The sequence below is a fragment of the Nanorana parkeri genome, unplaced genomic scaffold (genome assembly GCF_000935625.1).
Source record: "Nanorana parkeri isolate BGI_ZX_2015 unplaced genomic scaffold, ASM93562v1 scaffold78, whole genome shotgun sequence".
NCBI lineage: Eukaryota > Metazoa > Chordata > Amphibia > Anura > Dicroglossidae > Nanorana > Nanorana parkeri.
In genome coordinates this window covers 1649932-1668363 of record NW_017306346.1, presented here as the reverse complement: position 1 = coordinate 1668363, position 18432 = coordinate 1649932, and the positions used below count along the sequence as shown (strand labels likewise).

The window sequence follows — 18432 nt, the reverse complement described above, 5'->3', positions numbered from 1 at the left end:
CCCCCCCTTGTCCTGCGGCTTCCCCCTCCCCTCCTTGCCCCCCCCCCCCACTGGCTTCAGTGCTCAGGATGGAGAGTGGAGGATTGGTAAATATCAGTGGAATTTAGAGATCTTCACTGAGCAGAGCAAACACTGGAGTTTGCTGGACACACACACACACACACTATCAGACGAAATGAACGAAAACTAAAACATTTTTCATTAGTTTGGTCAAACAAAACAAATTTGTATGCTTTTTTGGATAGGCCACCACGTCAGTTGGGGGGCACAATGTTATGTTCTTGCCTTGGGCGCAAAAGGAGCTAGCTACGGCTCTGGGGGGGTGGGGGGGGGTTAGATAAATACTTGGGGTGGATCATTTAAGCTCTCTCTTAATTCCCCAGGCCCTGCCTCTGGGGAGGCTGCTATAGACTTTCTGAGATGGCTAGGCCTGAAGCCTGGGGACTAGCCATGTGCTTACACTAGGGCCTGAGTCTGGAGGCCCAGCGGTTGCTACTGATGACAAGGATGAAAATGAATGGTGACTTCTACCTCAAGTGCTGCTGTGCCAGGTGTTTTTATTGCTCTGAATGGGGACAGCTACCACACCCTGCCACTTTAAGTAGTCTACATCAGCCTGGATGATCCTGACCTTCAACCTCTCTCCCTGAAGTTTATCAATAAAAGTTCTCAGCATCATATCTACAGTCTGGATATCGCTTTTATCGATCATCATAGAGGGCGGTAAGTGCTATTGGGCGAAGTGAGTGAAAATGTCCCTAGACAAGAAGATTACCTAGTTGCGGTGACCTAAGACCAAGGTATTCGAGCCATCTCAAGGTGTGCTGTGTATTTATTACTGCAATTCATTGCAGAGGAAACACAGGGAGACCAATTGCTTTATTACTGTATGCTCTCTGTAAGGGGTGCCCTACACCAGATTCGTAGTAGTTAGGTTAAAAAAAAGGCAGAATATGGGAACTGAAGAGGGGGGCATAACCCCATAAAATCCAACAATGGGAAATAAAGTGAATATGATCACAGTGAATAAAATCAGGGGGTAGAACAAAATCACAATAGGTGTTCATTTTAGACAGAACTGTGCACCCAAGTAGTGATACTCAGGACCGGATTTACTCTCCCTGTTGCCCCAAGGCCAGCTTCCGCACTGCGTGATACTCTCATGTTAACACTCAACAGTGATATTTTTTTTTAACTGCCAAAGACAGAAGTACCTGTCTGGATCTGCTTTAGCTGTTCATGTTTACCAGTTCTCTTCAGAAAGTTGTAGGTGAAAAAGGAAAGTTGGTTTACTGAAGGAGAGGAGAATGTTCACAAAGCAAAGTTAATGTTCACACATGTTTATTGAAGAGAAGTTGTATTTACTGCATTCAGTCAGGTGTGAGGCAGCATTTTTAACTTGCCTGGGTATTCAAAGTGAGCACAGCATTACCTTATTCACTAAGCTAAAGAACATTCACTGTGCAAAGTACCTTATTCACTAAGTTAAAGAACATTCACTGTGCAAAGTAAACATTCTATGCTTCTCAAAATCAATCAACCTCAATGTGAATTTTCATATTTCTAAATGAATTGCCTCCCAATGGGAAATTTGGGAACTCCAACATTTTAGTATTACCTGAGGAAAACTTTAGAAACACTGTGCTAATTTATTACCTGTATGGGGCTCAGGCATAAATCTTCCGCCCAGCATGTAGCTGGGTGAATGCCATTTGCACAGCATTACAACCACTAGATGGATTATGGATATATATGGATACATCTTTAAAAAATTAACAGGGTAGAAACGGACTGCATGCATGCATTTGTATGCATATACCCTAGTGTCAATGAGCTTAATCCTGTTCTGATAAGTCACAAAGATAAGTGCACAAAGGCCAGACATTGTGAAATATGATATGACTAGAAGGCTACAACATTGGTAATAGGTCCATAAAAAAAATGGAAAAACAAAACAAATCTGGCTGTTATGTCATAAAGCCAATCAGCGTTAAGCAACATTAGAGCCTGTTAACACAGCTGGAAAATGACTACAAAAGAGCAGTTAATAATTTTCCATTTTTTTCAGTGATATTGAAGGCTGTGCAACCAGCTCTGGGTGAGTCATAATAACATAAACTTTCCTCATTTCCCAGTCATGTGACACACCATGTCATACCTGGACTGATTATCTTATCCTTTCTATTCTGCAATTCCATGTGCAAGACATTAATTATATTGTGGACTTTTTGAGTCATAACATAATTTTTTTTTAAAGTGATGCACTCACAAAGCAAAACACCTATATAATTAGCCTGTAATGGTAGCAGTCATTCTCTCACCCTACTGCTGCATACTAGCAGTGATGAGCGAGCTGAGCAAGGTTCGATTTGCTGGATGTACACTGAACACTTGGAAAAATCAGTAAATACTGAACGTAGTGGCCGAACCCCTTTTAAGTCTATGGGAGCCAAATTTTGCTATTTTTTCTAACATTTTTTAAAGCCAATTTGCAAAATTCTGTTAAAAAACGATATGGCTTGCTGGGCGCTTCCATGGTTAGCATGCAGTGCAAGCAAATGTTTTCAAAAAATACAATTCACCATGGATTGGGTCTTTTAATGTGGCTTAAGTGCAACATTAAACATACACAGTTAATTCAAGTGACATGCTTGGGGGATGTCTTAAACCTGCGCATAAAGTTGTGCACCTGTACAATGTACTTATGCAAAAGTGACCTTAAGGGTGGATTCACACCAGATGCGTTGGGGCTGCACTGTCTGCTTTTTCCAGTGCAGGATTGGGATAAGGCATCCCCCTAATGCAAGACACGACAATTCGCCTTGTCACAGATGGGCTCAGTTCACGCCACCGCAAAAACTGCATGCAGTACTTGTTTACATCGCGGCATAATGCGATGCGGTACCACCGTCTCCCACCATGCTGTGCCCGTAGATCTTAAAGTGACACTAAACTTAGGATTCATAAAATGCATTCAAGTACCTTAACTATTAACAAAAATGTATCTTATTTCTGTATTACTCGGCTGTACTTCCTCAAATTATCTCTGAATTCATGCTGACACTGTCCTTCCTTCTGGAGGGGGGCTACTTTTTTTCTCCATGTCCCTGCATGTGTTGTAAAATAGTCACCGCTCCAAGCTCACTCTTGTGATGGACTATAATTTCAATACAAATTTTTAAACTAAACGTGACATTGTAGTCCATCACAGGAGCAAGCTTGGAGCGGGGGCTACTTTACAACACACACAGGGACCATGGGGAACAAAAGTAGGCACCCTCCAGAAGGAAGGACAGTGTCAACATGAATTCAGAGATGATTTGAGGATCTACAGCTGAGTGATACACAAATAAGTTACATTTTTGTTAACAGTTAAGGTACTTGAATGCATTTTTTAAATTTAACTCCCGGTGGACGTAGTATATCTGGACTTTTCCAAAGCATTTGATACGGTGCCACATAAACGCCTGTTATACAAGCTAAGGGCTATGGACATAGATGAATTAATGTGCACGTGGATAGAAGACTGGCAACGAGAACGTGCACAAAGAGTATCAGTAAATGGCACCTTTTCAGACTGGGCGGAGGTCATGAGTGGCGTGCCCCAGGGTTCTGTGCTGGGTCCCCTGCTTTTTAACCTATTTATTAATGATATAGCGGAGAGAGTGAATAGCTGTGTCTCAGTGTTTGCTGATGATACGAAAATTGAGAGGGTAGAAGACACAGATTTAGAAATGATAACATTACAGGAGGACCTGGATAAAATCGGGAAGTGGGCAACTGTATGGCAGATGAAGTTCAATGTCGATAAATGTAAGGTAATGCACCTTGAAGTTAAAAATAGGCAAATGGACTATACACTTATGGGTATGAAACTAGGGAAGTCGGAAACTGAGAAGGATCTGTGGGTCATTATAGACCGCAGATTGAATAACAGCTCGCAGTGCCAGGCTGCTGTAAACAAAGCAAGTAGAGTCCTGTCTTGCATTAAGAAGGGAATGTATTGCAGGGACAAGTCTATAATTTTGCCACTTTACAGATCACTGGTTCGGCCACATCTGGAGTATGCGGTCCAGTTTTGGTCACCTATACTCAGAAAAGATGTCCTTGAGCTGGAAAAAGTCCGACGGAGGGCAGGTTGGACTTGATGGACTTATGTCTTTATTCAACCTCCAAATACTATGTAACTATATAAGTTTAGCACCACTTTAATGAAATGTCACTTGTTACATTTCAATAAAGTTATTAAAAAAAGTTAAACAGTGCGATGTGCCAGGATCAACAAGTGATCTTTATTTATTGTAATCCATCAGTAATTAAATATTCAGGGATGTGTTGTCAGGTCACATTGTGCTGCCATTTTGTTGTGCCGTGGAGGAACGTAGGGGCACACTATGTTTCTGGCACATCAGCAAGTATTTTTGTGCACCTGCAGCAAGGGGTAAACATGGGGCAATGTGTATGTATTGCAGAGATGTATTGAAAATGCTTTTAAAAATTTGCCTTGATTTATGCTTTAACCCCTTCGTGACGGGAGACGTACACTGTACGTCCAGCCACAAAGGGACCAAATGACTCGTCACGTACACTGTACGTGACGAGTTATTTGCTGCACTAGAAGGCTGCTAACCGCTGAGAATCAGCGGTTACCTTTCAGTAATAGATGTCTAACTATCTAGAGATCCATTACTGAAAGGGTTAACCTTTTTCAGACACCCGATACCTTAATATCGGGTGTCTGAGAGTCACAGCAAAGCAGACACACATGTCGGCTTTTGCCGGCATTCTGACAGCTCGTATAGATCGAGAGATATCTCTCTCAAGCTATACTGGCTTTTTTTTTTTTTTTTATCTTTTGACTTTCAAGAATAGATACAAAATGTTATGTATTAGACACATAATGTATCTATTCTTGAAAGTAGAATGTTTAAGTTTTCTGAAACATTCACTGACAGCTGAATCCTGAACTGCTGCAGGATCAGTGTCACTAACTTATTATCGGCTGTTCTGAAGTTTGAAGCAGCCTGATAATAAAAAAAAATGTATTAATTTATCAAGCAGTCATAGTGAGATTAATTCACAATGACTGCCTGATATAATTAAATAAATAAAATTTGTCAGTATAAAAAAAGTGAAAAGTGTAAATAAATTAAAAAAAATAGTGAAAAGTGTAAAAAAATTAAAAATAAGGGACAAATAAATGAATGTATGTATTGCATTTTTTTTTAGCTGTGCTGGTTTTGTTAAAAAAAAATACTACAAATCAAAACTGGGAAAAAAAGTTTTTTTTTACGTTTTTTCCTCTTTTTTTAATTTGTATTTGTGCTAAGTGAGGCGTTAGACACACATATGTGATATAAATATATAGCCCTATCTGTCCTCTAAAAAACAATATATAATATGTGTGGGTGCACTTTGTAAGAAAGTATATTACTGACGTGGAAGAATCACACAGCAAAAATGTCAAAAGTGTGTCAGTCATTTACGAACAGAAACCAAAAACAAGCTCAGTCATGAAGGGGTTAAAAGCTGTTCAAAGCTTGCCAAACTTTAAAAAAAATGCTTTTTAAATGTTTGCTGTACACACTCTCCTTATATAAGGTGAAACCCATGTAAGCAAGGCCTTGATAATTTGGGATAACTATATCATCTTTTTCCAGCAGTATTTTTATAACTCAAAGAAAAAAAGTATTTTTTGTTCATTTACCAGCTTTCAAACTATGGGCATTTTGTTTAAACTCTATCATAGTATCTATATTATCGAAACATTTTTTGAAACATTATCAACTGTAGCTGCAATAGGAAAAGGATTAGAGGGGAATGTTATACTTCAACACTGGTCCCTGGTGAAACCGATGGAAATGTATATCTATTTAGTAACATAAAAACACAACATAAGCTGTTTTTACAGAATACTAAGGGTTCATTTATGTCAGAGAACTAGGCATCTTAGTAACAGAACCTTTCAACTCACTTGCATGATAAATACATTGTTTAAAATATACTGTATTTTTCCATGTATAAGACTATACTTTTCTTAAAAATATTTACCTAAAAATGGAGGGGCGTCTTATACACGGGGGCAGAGAGGAGAACCGCGGTTGCGAAACTGCTGATACTTCTGAAAACTAGCCTCACAAGTGAAACTTCCGATTGCAGAGACAAGCTAACAGGTTTCCTCCAATCATGAGACTTATGTACCTGACGTCAGCTGATGCTGCGGAGAGCGTGTAGCCAGTGCCCAGATGCAACAGGGAGCCCATAAAAATGTCAGAAAACAAAAAAAAATACCGGTAAATACTGGTACCAGTAAGTGGCTGTCTTACTCTGCAAAATTTAAACTGGATGTAATCAGTTATGCAAAATTGCATGGAAAATATTGATTTCTGAATTTTGGGTAAGAAAAGTGGGGGGCGTCCTATACATGGGGGCGTCTTATAGACGGAAAAATACGGTATGTGGAATATTCAGTTATGTTCTTTATGATCATTTACACATGGAATCATTTTTGAAAAACCTTACGTGTTTCTTGCCACTCAGAATCTTCTTTCTCTATCTTTTGTTTGATCTCTTGAGCTTCTTTCCAATTCATATAAATTTCTTGAGTACGTTCTTCTAATTTTTCATTTTCCTTTGTTTTGGACTTCACGATTGTAGATTTATTCTGTGATAACACAACGCAAAGAAGAAACTGTTTTATCTTACAGATATTGAAAAATACTGCAGAAGTAATTCTAGCACTGCATTATTCCAAACCAGCAGCCAAGGTTGCAGCAGAAAGCCACTACCCTAATTCATAACTTGCATTCTAAATTATTTCTATAATCTTTTCTTTGTCCTGATTTAGGAATATTTATAGTATTAGAAACATCACATTAACAAATATTAACTAATACATCAAGATTTGCACCATTTCTTATCAGATGAGAACAACAATGGTTATGATCAGCTTTCTTGCCTCCTGCATTTGACTGCTCATTCGCCACACTGGCTGGTCACATCTTTTGGTACTCACAGATAAAGAATTGATGTAGGTGGATCAACTGTTATATTATGTTTATTAGTGCCTTTAAGAGAACCACTCATGATTGTGTATATGCAAGAATCTGAACCATTAGCCATAAAGGTACTGTCACCGTCAGTGACCGGGGCACACAAAATGACAAAAAGTAGCGTGCAAAAAATGGTGTCTGGGATGAAAACACAGGAAGTAGGTGTCTGTGCGTTAACGGGGCTGCACCAGAGACGCAGGTTCTAAGTAGGGCCAGGTGTTCAACAGTGCCTCTAATGGTGAGGATGATTGGCTGCTGGACACCTTCCAGGTTGCGGCCCTCTAGCACGCCCACACAGACATAAAGGTTAGTTGCAGCACCGAGGTGCTGGATGCAACAGCAGGCAGGGTTGAAGCCTATACACAGACACACAGGTAAGCACAGGTGCAGGAACTCACTTAAAGAAGCTGATGATCAATTCAATGCAAGACATACAGGATCCCACTGTGAGGTAGAGGGAATCCAGACACACAGGGAACAAGGTAGGTGGTAGCAACCGCAGGGATTACAAAAGCAGGAGATAAACAGGAAGTCCGACTGGGTGTAAAGACACGTTGCTCGAACGGCACGGAACAAGTGAGCTGGACTTTTAATGGAGAGGTTCAGAGTGGATTGGCCGGAAGCCAAGCAGCTCAGACAGGATGTAAAACCCGGTGCCGGATCATCACACAGGGAAGTGCAACAGGTACCGTATGTAATATTGTTATTTCTAGTTAGGAGGTGGAGGATGGAATGTAACACCAGTGTATGTGAACAAGGCAGAAACCTAATTGGGGTTAAATATAAGTCTTTTATAGGTGATCCCACATATTAGTGATAAGGTTAAATATTTAGCCAAACCGTGACAGTTTTTCTGACAATGTTTATCACATATCATAGTCATACAGCCCAAAAACTATTACACTAGAGAATAATAAAAGAGCAACCACAAAAACAGACATGTGATTTGATTCCCAAGAGGACATTAAAATAGAAGTCTTAAAATAGGTTCTATTTGTCTACCAATAATTAATAACAATGAGAATTATCTATGGGATATAGCCATTTGTAACAGACAAAAAGAAAAGGAAATACACAGAAGGAATCAAGAGAGTAAGCCTAAAAAAGGCTGGGGGCAGGGCTGAGACTATGGGGGAAGTAAAGGGGAAGACCTATCCACCATTCGAAAGGCTAATAGGCTGATCAGAAACAGACTGTGGAAATGGACAACTCACTATAACCATAAGAGGTTGCTGCAGAGACATTTTGGAACTAATCCAACAACAATACGTAACCCTATGGGATGTCCAGGAGGAAAGATAAGTAACTGCATCCCCCACGCTTTACTATCCACTGTTGGGGTGTAGTAGAGGACTGCTCAGACATAACCACAAGGGTACTCAGTTATATATGCCTAGGAGTGACCCCTTTGTTATCCCAGCTTTGAATAAGTGCATCTAATACCTATAGTCGTGTATAAAGGTAAACCACGTTCACGGATTCCAGTTTTGAACAAGTGCACCCAATACCTTAGCTGTGTATAAGGGTAAACCACGTTCACGGTTTCATACATATCAATTCATATGTATTTGTTCATCATATTATATTATATATGACTGTAGATTAATACATATTTTTTCACCTATTAAGAACTATTTAATTGATCACACATCTTAATTCACAGAATATTATATTTATACAATTATTTTATATTTAATAATTTATTCACATATTGCACTCGTTGAAGAATTAATGTTGGTGCATGATTCTTAGTTGATTGTTATTATGACCTAGCGCAACATGCTAGCAATATATTTACATGGTTTTCACTAAACATTGTTGCAGCTGGCAATCTTTTATACACTGTATACTTCTCCTAGCGCAACTACTTGTCGTTTTCTAATAGGCTGATCACTTTTCAAGATAATTTTCACTTTGCAAAACAATTTTCCCTTAAGTTTGCGAATGAGGTGAAGCTCTCCTGGCTTCCATCATTCAATCATGTGCAAGCAAAAAAACCTGGGTATTTTTCTTGCACACGATTGGATATCCTTTGCAAAGTGAATTTTCACTACATCCACTAAGCTAAAATTCCCAACAAAGTGAAAAGCCTATTTGCGGGGGCGGGGAGGATGAGCACTGCGGGAACACAGTAGAAAATGAGGAACTAAAAATGTTTAAAGGATAAGTTTACCTTTTGCAGAAAAATAAAGAAATGCATAATTTAGAATATATAAAAAAAAAGAATTAAAGAAATCATATTTCCATTGAAGCCCGGAAATCATTGCAATTGTGATCATTCGACCACAGCTGCAAAGCTCAGACTTCTGCATTTTCAAACTGGCACAGCTCGTACTGAGGTACGGAGTTTCAGTTAGGAGAAATAGGGAGAAGGACGGCTGGACTTCATACTGCATTAAATCACCTCATACGGTGTCCAGCTGTCCTCGCTCTAGGTAGATGCGAGAATATGGGATGCCGTAAGAGGTGATTTAATGCAGTTTGAAGTCCAGCCATCCTTCCCCCCCATCCATCCTAACAAACTCCATACCTCAGTACGAGCTGTGCCTGGGAGAGAATGTGCAGAAGCCTGAGGTTTATAGCTGTGATCAAGTGATCACAATTGCAATGCTTTCCAGGCTTGAATGCAAATATTAAAGAAATGCAAAAGGTGAATTTATCCCCTAAAGAAGATAAAGATTTATGCAAAGGTGGACCTCCTCGGTGGGAACAAAAAAAACCCCCCCAAAAACTTTAATATCACTTTAAATATAGTCATTTTTGGTATTTTAAAATGAGCAAAGCCTTGTAATGTATGTGTATCTGAGAGAAATGATAGTGTTAATTTAGTCAGCTATATAACCTAGATAGAGAATATGATGACTCAGCAGGGTGTCTAAACATTTAATATAACTGAAATATTAATTAAGTTCTTTCTTATTTTTTTATTGTACTGGTCACAATACAATTACTATACAATACCATCCCTTTTCCAAGAAAATGTATATATTACAATAAACTTCCAGCTGTCAGATGAGTTTCCTGTTATGTTAATAGCTGATCTTAACAAAAAGTTGTCCAAAAATGTTCTTGCTAAAATTACCTTACAGTGTAATGCATAAACATTTTAAACTCAGCGAGGAGGGTTTGCGATGATCACAAGTATGATCTGCCTGTTCAAGATGGGCAGATCGTACAAGATTTTAATGACCTTACAACCATCGCATAACGAAAGTCGTGCGATGGTTGTAAGGTGTATGGGCAGCTTAAAACACAATAATACACTTCTCAACGTTACAACCCCCCCCCCGCACAAATATAATAATAAAATTCCCTCCGCACACAAAAAATAATACACTCCTCCCCGTTATAAGCCCCTCCACACACATAAAATATTATACTCCCCCCTTATTAACCCCCCCACACACACAAAATAATACGCTCCCCTTTATTAACCCCCCCCCCACACAAAATAATATGGTCCCCCCTTATTAACCCCTCCCACACAAAATATTAATACACTCAACCCCCTCCCCCAGCCCCCTCACCTGTTCACGTCTTTGCAGGGAGGAGGCTGTGAGCAGGATCGATCCCTGGTTATCTGGGGGTGAATAGTGAGGTCTGCAGCAGATCTTCTCCTCGCATACATTCTTTCTTTCGGCCGGAGCTCAGAACTGTCAGAGCTCCGGCCGAAGAAAGCCAGAGCTGACAGTAGCTGCTCTGTGGTCTGTATCCAACATAGATGTCTGCGACTGTGTGCCTGACATGTCAGCGGGCCACATAGTACCGGCTCGCGGGCCGGAGTTGGCCTGCGGACCGATACTTGTAGACCCAAATTTCCACTCGCCCTCACTTTATTTTTACTCGCCAAATGCGAGCAGGACGAATGAAAACTTTGAGCCCTGTATATATTGTGACAGGGTATACGACTCGGTGTATGTCAGTGAGAGGTTGAAAAGGGCAGCTTTCCCTGGCTAGGATGCTGCACTGGGTGGACGCAGAGTAGGGTTGCCACCTTTTCTTCAAGTATACCATTTGCGATGCCGATCTGCCCTGGAAGAGCTCACAAAGCGTTGTAATGCTTGACCTAATGGGTGGTCACACATTCCACCGCCAAAAAACTGGGCGGGATTATGTTAAAATCTGTGATCACATGACCGGTCACACATTCTAACGTAGTCACAAATATTGGTAGAACACTAGACTGTCCAGGTGAATCCCGGATGGGTGGCAAACCTAGAGACTTTGCATGACTCTGCGGCAAAAAAATACATCTCCCCCCCCGCAATTTTATTATTTTACTAACCTTATTTATCAACGGTTTCCACCAGCCACACGTCTACCACAATGTCCCATTCCTGGAACACAAGGAGGGAAATTTATCAAAACTGGAGCAGACAGAATGTGGAGCAGACAGAATGTGGAGCAGTTGCCCATGGCAACCAATCAGCATCTCTCTTCAGTTTGCTCAATTGAGATTTGAAAAAGAGAGAGAAGCTGATTGGTTGCTATGAGCAACTGCTCCAGATTTTGTCTGTTCCAGTTTTGATAAATTCCCCCCAAGGGATCACATATATATTGTTTCCTTGCGTTCTGGGGCAGACATGCCCCCCCCGCACAGGAACGTGCGGTAATAAAACGCCCTGCGTTCCAGTGCGGTGGGATCGCAAATAATCACGCATGAACTTTTTTTGCAATCCCACCGCATTGGAATGCAGGGCCTTTTTTTACCGCATGTAAATGTGCGGCTGATAGTACTGTGGGCGGGTCTGCAGTGCCATTGACTTGAATGGCACTGCCGCGCCCCAGAGAGCAGGGAGACTATTAATATTGCATTTGATCAAAATTTAATAACTTCACCCCTCTGTGTGTTTTTTTCCCTAGATAGCCTCTTACTTTTTTCACTGGAGTTATCCACAATAAATATACTCACTGTTCTGTTGTAATCTACTGCTCCACAGCCACATGCCAGTTCCCATGCTACTATTTACTTATGTCATCAGGAGCTGGTTGTCCCTTCCTGGTACTTGAAGCCAACACCCTGATGATGCGTGCAGGTCATCCTCAGTCCAGTCGCAGGTCCACCTTCTACCAGCGCAGGTTCACCCTCCTACAGCCGCCAGCAAGCAGGGGTTGTGTGACGAAATCACTGCTCTCCACAGCCCCTGCTTGCTGGCTGGCTGCCGGAGAAAGATTCTTCCCTCACGGCTCCCTCTCTCCCTGATGTCACTTCCTCCCACGGAGGAGAGAAACAGGAGAGGGAGAGTCGAGGGACAGGAAACAGCGCCACCTGGCGTCCGCCGCAAGATATGCTAGTATGCTACTAGTGGCAACCCTAATGCAGAGACAGACTGGGGAGCGTCTGAATGTCTATGGAATAAGGTCTGGCAGAAAAATTGTATGTAACGGACTCAATTTCTATGCATGTCCATCTATACTGGAGGCCGGAATAGCTGCTCCAGTAGGAAGTAGTGAGGGATACTACTGTTAGTTAGCCTCCTAAACTGGAGTAGGCCTTTTTATTTGTGTTACTTTTGAGTTATTGCCAGAAGTGGTTTTGTTTAAAGAAGGGAAAAAATGTACCCTATGGATAAAAAGAGACTGTTTACATTGAACGCAATAAAGCTGCATGTATTGCCAATTCTGATAACCAACCAGTGACTTTCTTACAAATTTACATAACACAGTTTGAAAGTAATCAAGGTCAAGAAACATGTGTAAAATATGTAATCATTCGTCTATATAAAATGAAATAGAACAAGCAAAAAAGTCTAAATACCCTCATGTCACATGCAACACACGGTATAGTAGAAAATCAAAACAGGGCAATCTGAGGTTGATCAGGAGCACAGGACTGTAGTAAGGCCAGATATTGTCCATTCAGCATCTCAAATGCACACATGACCCTATTAAAGCTTAACTGTGGACTGCCATGAAACTATACTCCCTAATACTAAATCCTCCGGTCTGTACAAATTCATACTTTGAATTTTCTTTTTAAATAAGTCTTTGTACTTTTTTTTTTTTTTAAGCCCTGACAGTGTTGCTTTAAGCAGAAATTATTAAGCTGGTATGAGATGATTTATTTCCGTGAAACTAAGATTCATATCATTTGGTGGAGGTATATGGGTTCAGGAAAACTTTGTAAATTATCAAGCATGAATAACAGTATGTGCAGAGGAAAAAACCACGCATGGCCTTAATTTGCATATAAGCATGTGGGTCTTCAATATAGCAGTGTAAAAATAAACACCAAGTAAAACTGTGGCAGGGTTCACAAGACTCGATAATAGTAGTTACATCCATCCAAGCATCATTTACTGTAAAGTACAATTTAAAGTCAAAGTAAACTGAAAAAATATAATAAATAGTTACCCTAATTTTTCTCTTTTATTTTTAGCTCCTCGTTATAGTCACACCTGTTTGACCAGTTCTTACAGGAAGTTTTTTACAAATTACAATAACACTAAGGAAGCAATGTCTCTGAGGCTCACTGCTGGCAGGAACATACCTTGGGAAATTCTAAGTCAGGCGCAGCTTAAGTTTGTCACATGACCTGAAATTTGGCAACAAGCACCTCTTACAGGCCAAGTCTGCTAGTTCACGCACACACAGTGTAAGTTATGCAGCAGCATTGGACAAGTGAAATTATTTAATGAAGAAAATGATCTATGCAAAAAAAACCAGAATCCATAGTAATGGAAAAGGTTAATTTATACAACAATTTCAAAAAAGTGCATGCGAAAAGGTTATCTAACTGCCAAACAGATTTATATCTCACATGCTAGGAAGAAAATGCACTTTGAAGTACATCAGTAGCATATGGACTGACAACTTCCAGATGTACAAGCTGGTTTCAGAATAAGAAGATATACAGTAGAAACTCCTGAAAGTACCTTTTTGTTTAGAATAGCAATATACTCTATTATGCTCTATAACAGTTGTTCTCAACCTGTGTAACAGGACCCACTTTTTTCCTTGGTGATTAAGGCATGAACCAAGTCGAAACTGCTATGCAATGCACGGCATTGCTGTACCGCGCGTTTCGGTGCCGTTGATTAAAGTGTGGGCGGGAGGTGCGTTTGGGGTTCCATTCAAATGAATGGCAACACAATGCACCTCCCATGCCAGAACGCATAGGTGCAATTGCGTGGCACAGTGTGTTAATTGCACAGGACTGTTCGAATAACACACTGTACGTGCAAATGGGCCCTCAAAAACACTGACAGATACACAAAACTACAGACACAATCTCACACACACATATACACACTCCAAAAATTTTTTATTTTTATTTTCTTTATTTTTTAAGATCCACCCAGTCTCCATACCTTACAAGAACTGGAGTGGATCCTCAGCCAGGGGTTCAGTGTGGGCTGCTGTGCTGTGATGGAGCTCCATCCATATGTGCATTGCTTGTACAACTCCCTTGCATGCCATGTAGAAGTGCTGGGAGCCAGAATGGGACGTCACTCTGTTCCCGACACCTCTACAGGGCACGCAAGGGAGCTGTAAGCAATGCATGTGCACTGAGCATGGGTTCGTGACCCACTATTGGCTCACAACCCACCAGTTAAGAACCAAGGCTCTATAAGAAAGAAGGAGAAGTCCCTTGATGATGTAGCACAAGAGTAGCCAAACTTCACCCCATAGCTGTGATGAAACTACAACTGCTATATCATGCATCTGCCTCTGGAAGTCATGCCTCTCGTCTGTCAGAGTCTTGCAATGCCTCATAGAACTTTTAGTTCCACAACAGCTGGAGGGCCAATGTTTGGCTACTCCTGATGCAGAAGGAGACCATTGACAAGGTCACACACCTGACATGATCTGTCATTCAAAACACATTTCTTCAAAAATATTGTCTTTTAAAAACACATGTGCTTGAATTGGTCTGGAAATAAATGCTTATTGCTATGGAGACAAAAGAGCAAAAGGACGACATCCCCAAACTAGGGGCAATACTAGAATATTAACCAGCTTAGGGCACCCTTGCATATAGAAATGGTGAGTGTATTGCTGATTATGTGCATGGCCAAATGTGGAGTGATTTAAAAATGCATTCCCCCACAACCAGCAGTTCTAAACAATCCCCCAGAAGTATTATTTGTCCCTAGAGAGCACTATTATAACCCTCTAGCAGCATTAAAATATGCTTATGGAGTGCCATTATGATTTGCAAGACCACCATTATATTCTTTTAGAAGCACTATTGCAAACCTTCAGCAGCACTCTTATAATGCTGTAGCAGGATCACTGTAACTCTTTAGCAGCACTATTTTGTGCACCAAGAGCAATATTATAACACTCCAGCAACATCATTATGGTACTTCTTTTCTTGTCATTATAACCCCATAGTGCCATTATAGTACACAACAGTAACATTAACCAGCAGCTTCACTATAATACTCTCGCCTTCATTATTATTGTTTAACCACCCAAGGAGCATGTCTACTACTATGTTATCCCACAGCCAATGCTGCATTAAAATGGCCAAGAGAAGCACTTGATTATCTCTGTGATCAGTGCAGTGGTCCTGTTTAATTGTCATTCTTATTGCAGTTGCTGGCCAAGGTAGGCAGTCAAAAAGAGTCCTCAAGTCTCTTACTTTTAAACCAGTGAGAAGCCCCACTGAGGACAGTGGTGCCATGGAAGTGCTAAGAAATGCTGATGTAGCAGTTATTGCTCCCTAGCATAAACTAGGGTAAGAGGGAGCTCTAGTGCATAATAAATGACAAACCCATACATATACATGATTATAAATGTTAAAACAATTGTGGTGGTAGGTCTGGGATGTCACTTATATAAAAACTGAGATTACCAGCTAAAGAAGTATTAGAGCAAAAGAGTTCAATGACCCTGAAATTGCACATGAGTCAAAAGGGATCTTATAGACAGGACACAACTTTTCCAAGATATAATGATTCCAGGTATTGGCATGTCTTTAACACTAGGGATACATAGCAGCAGATTTATGGTTACCTCACCATTGATTCCTGAACATCTTGGAAACATAATTACCGATCTTATCACAGTTATAAAACACACCTCTTACTGTTTTTTTTCTAGGTCGTTTTTTTTGCACACACCAATATTAAAGTGGACAATTTTCATTGCCAAAGAAAGAATTGGCTGTAATAGGGGCAGAAGCATATAAACCTTTTTCTGCATATAATCTGCATGGTGATTATAGAATTAGGGATGCACCGAATCCAATTATCGGCGGCCGAAAATTGTACTATCGCAAGCTGCTGATAGAAAAAAAATAGTGGCGATAATACGCTGCCTGTCCACAGCAGAAGCTTTCACTGCTCCTTCGTGCCCAGCTGCTGTGCTCAAACAGTAGGCAGTGGTTGAGAGCAATACCCAATAGCTGGCTGACTATTGCACCTGGCCACTGCCTGCTGTCAATCACCAAGAGACCAGACTCAGTTCTCTAACAGTCTCCACCCACTGCCAGCATCACTGGGCTTTACTATACTAGCCCAGTAACACTGGCAGTGGGCGGAGCCTGTGAGAAATGAGCTCTCCCTTAAGTCTGCTCCTCTGCTGATTGACAGCAGGCAGTGGGCGGGAGCAATAGATATCTGCTGTTGGCTATTGCTCCTGACCACTTCCTGCTGTTTACATCTTTTTGATCACAGTGGCTGGGTGGGAACGAGACGGCAGCGGGGCCAAGTGCAGACTGGGGGTGGTGGGGCAAGGGGCTGGTAGATGCTAGCTTGGCATTTTCGGTTTTGGCTGGACACATTTTTTTATTTTCTGTTTCAGCCACTAATTTTCATTTCAGTGCATCCCTAATTATAATAGATATAATCTGAGGTGAACAATAAGCCTGGGTGCACCATGAGCAATGATATCTGTGTAAATCATATTAGGTAAACTCTCTAAGAAAAAAAAAACAGCCATAGTGTATCCATCTATTCTTAGCCTATGATAATGAGCCCGCAACATGTTTTACGGCACGATATCATGTAGTGTTTTTTGCTACTATGCAGCATGTTCAGTGCAGCCTCTTGTGATAATATCAAGCAATACCAATGTGCATCTATTGATTGTCTGTTTGTCTGTCTATCTATCTATCTATCTGGACTGAGTTCCATCGATAGGAGATAAACAGGAGTTCCGGTCTGCCTGTGTCTGCCTGTGTCTGCCTGTGTCTGCCTGTGTCTGCCTGTCTAATACAGCCTCTTGTGATAATAGGAAGCACTACCAATGTGCACCTTTATGGTATTTATTTGATGGTATTTGGCCTCTTTAATAAGATTTAAAATGTATCAGTTTATACCATGTGGGCCCACATATGGTAATTCCTAAGTTATTATGACTTACTACACTTTGAACGTTGCTATCTCTACCTTGAATAAATGCATGTTTTAGTAAAGAAGGTCATTCACTGAACCTGATGCTAAAAAATCAGTGTGACTGGATTTCATTCAGAAATATTTAACTGGGAAATCTGTAAAACATTTCCTCATATTTACCTTTTGTGAACAATTGGGGACTTCCACCATGGTCATGGAAATGTGACAATGAGTCATAGTCTGTGCACAAAGCTATCTGTAACTCTTTTTGTTTACACAAGTTCAATTGCAAAATCATTAGCAGGTAGGAAAGTAGTAGCAAATAGGGAAAAGCACTATAAGAATATATCCTGGAGGTTTCTATGCTAATTTACGGTTGTATAGTCATTTTTTTATATAGGTTTTATATGATTGTTCTCCAATAGGATAATTAAGCAAAAAGATGAATGGTAAACTTGTTGTGACCTTCCAGACGCTGGCGGCACACAATAACAGGAGACTGCTGTGTTGAGCAGAGGGGACTGTAAGCTCTGGCTTCAGGTCAGCATCTAGAAAATCAAAGCAGACTTACCACACATCTCTGGGCCACAGATATTTGCTGATTTTACTTATTACTTGTGAGTGCAATTACCCACATATACAGTTTGTCGTATTAAATTAACTGTGTTGCACAAGGTCGATGCGCCTTGTTCTTTACATTTTAACACTAATGAAGATAAACTCTTTTTTAAACCAAGGAAGTTTAATATACCTTTTAAAGCTAGTTAATGTTTAACCAAGAACAAAAGAATTTGCTTGAGCACTGAAAACTAACTTGACAGTAGCATCATTTTCTTTCCTTAATAAATGTAGATAGAATGAGAATCTCAGAATCTGCACTAGTGTGTATGTATATGTGTATGTATGTGTGTATATATATATATTATACAGTATGTATGGAACCAAATGAGGCTTAAGAGCCAGCAATGCTTTTGTACCACTCTAAGATTGGTCTATTCTCCATATTACTATTGTAAGATGCCTTAAAGTGGACCTTCCAGGGAAATGGAGGCTCCGCTCTATTAAACACCCCCCGCCACGCCCCCCCCCCCCACCAC

At 40.5% G+C, this 18432-nt stretch overlaps 1 protein-coding gene across 1 annotated transcript in view; it reads right to left on the bottom strand.

Moving 5' to 3' along the window:
- SH2D4A (SH2 domain containing 4A) overlaps positions 1-18432 on the bottom strand; it is a 67663-nt gene that overhangs the window by 16776 nt on the left and 32455 nt on the right. The window contains exon 4 of the mRNA XM_018576839.1: positions 6523-6664. Coding sequence (XP_018432341.1) covers positions 6523-6664 — 142 coding nt within the window. The remainder of the gene's footprint in view (positions 1-6522; positions 6665-18432) is intronic.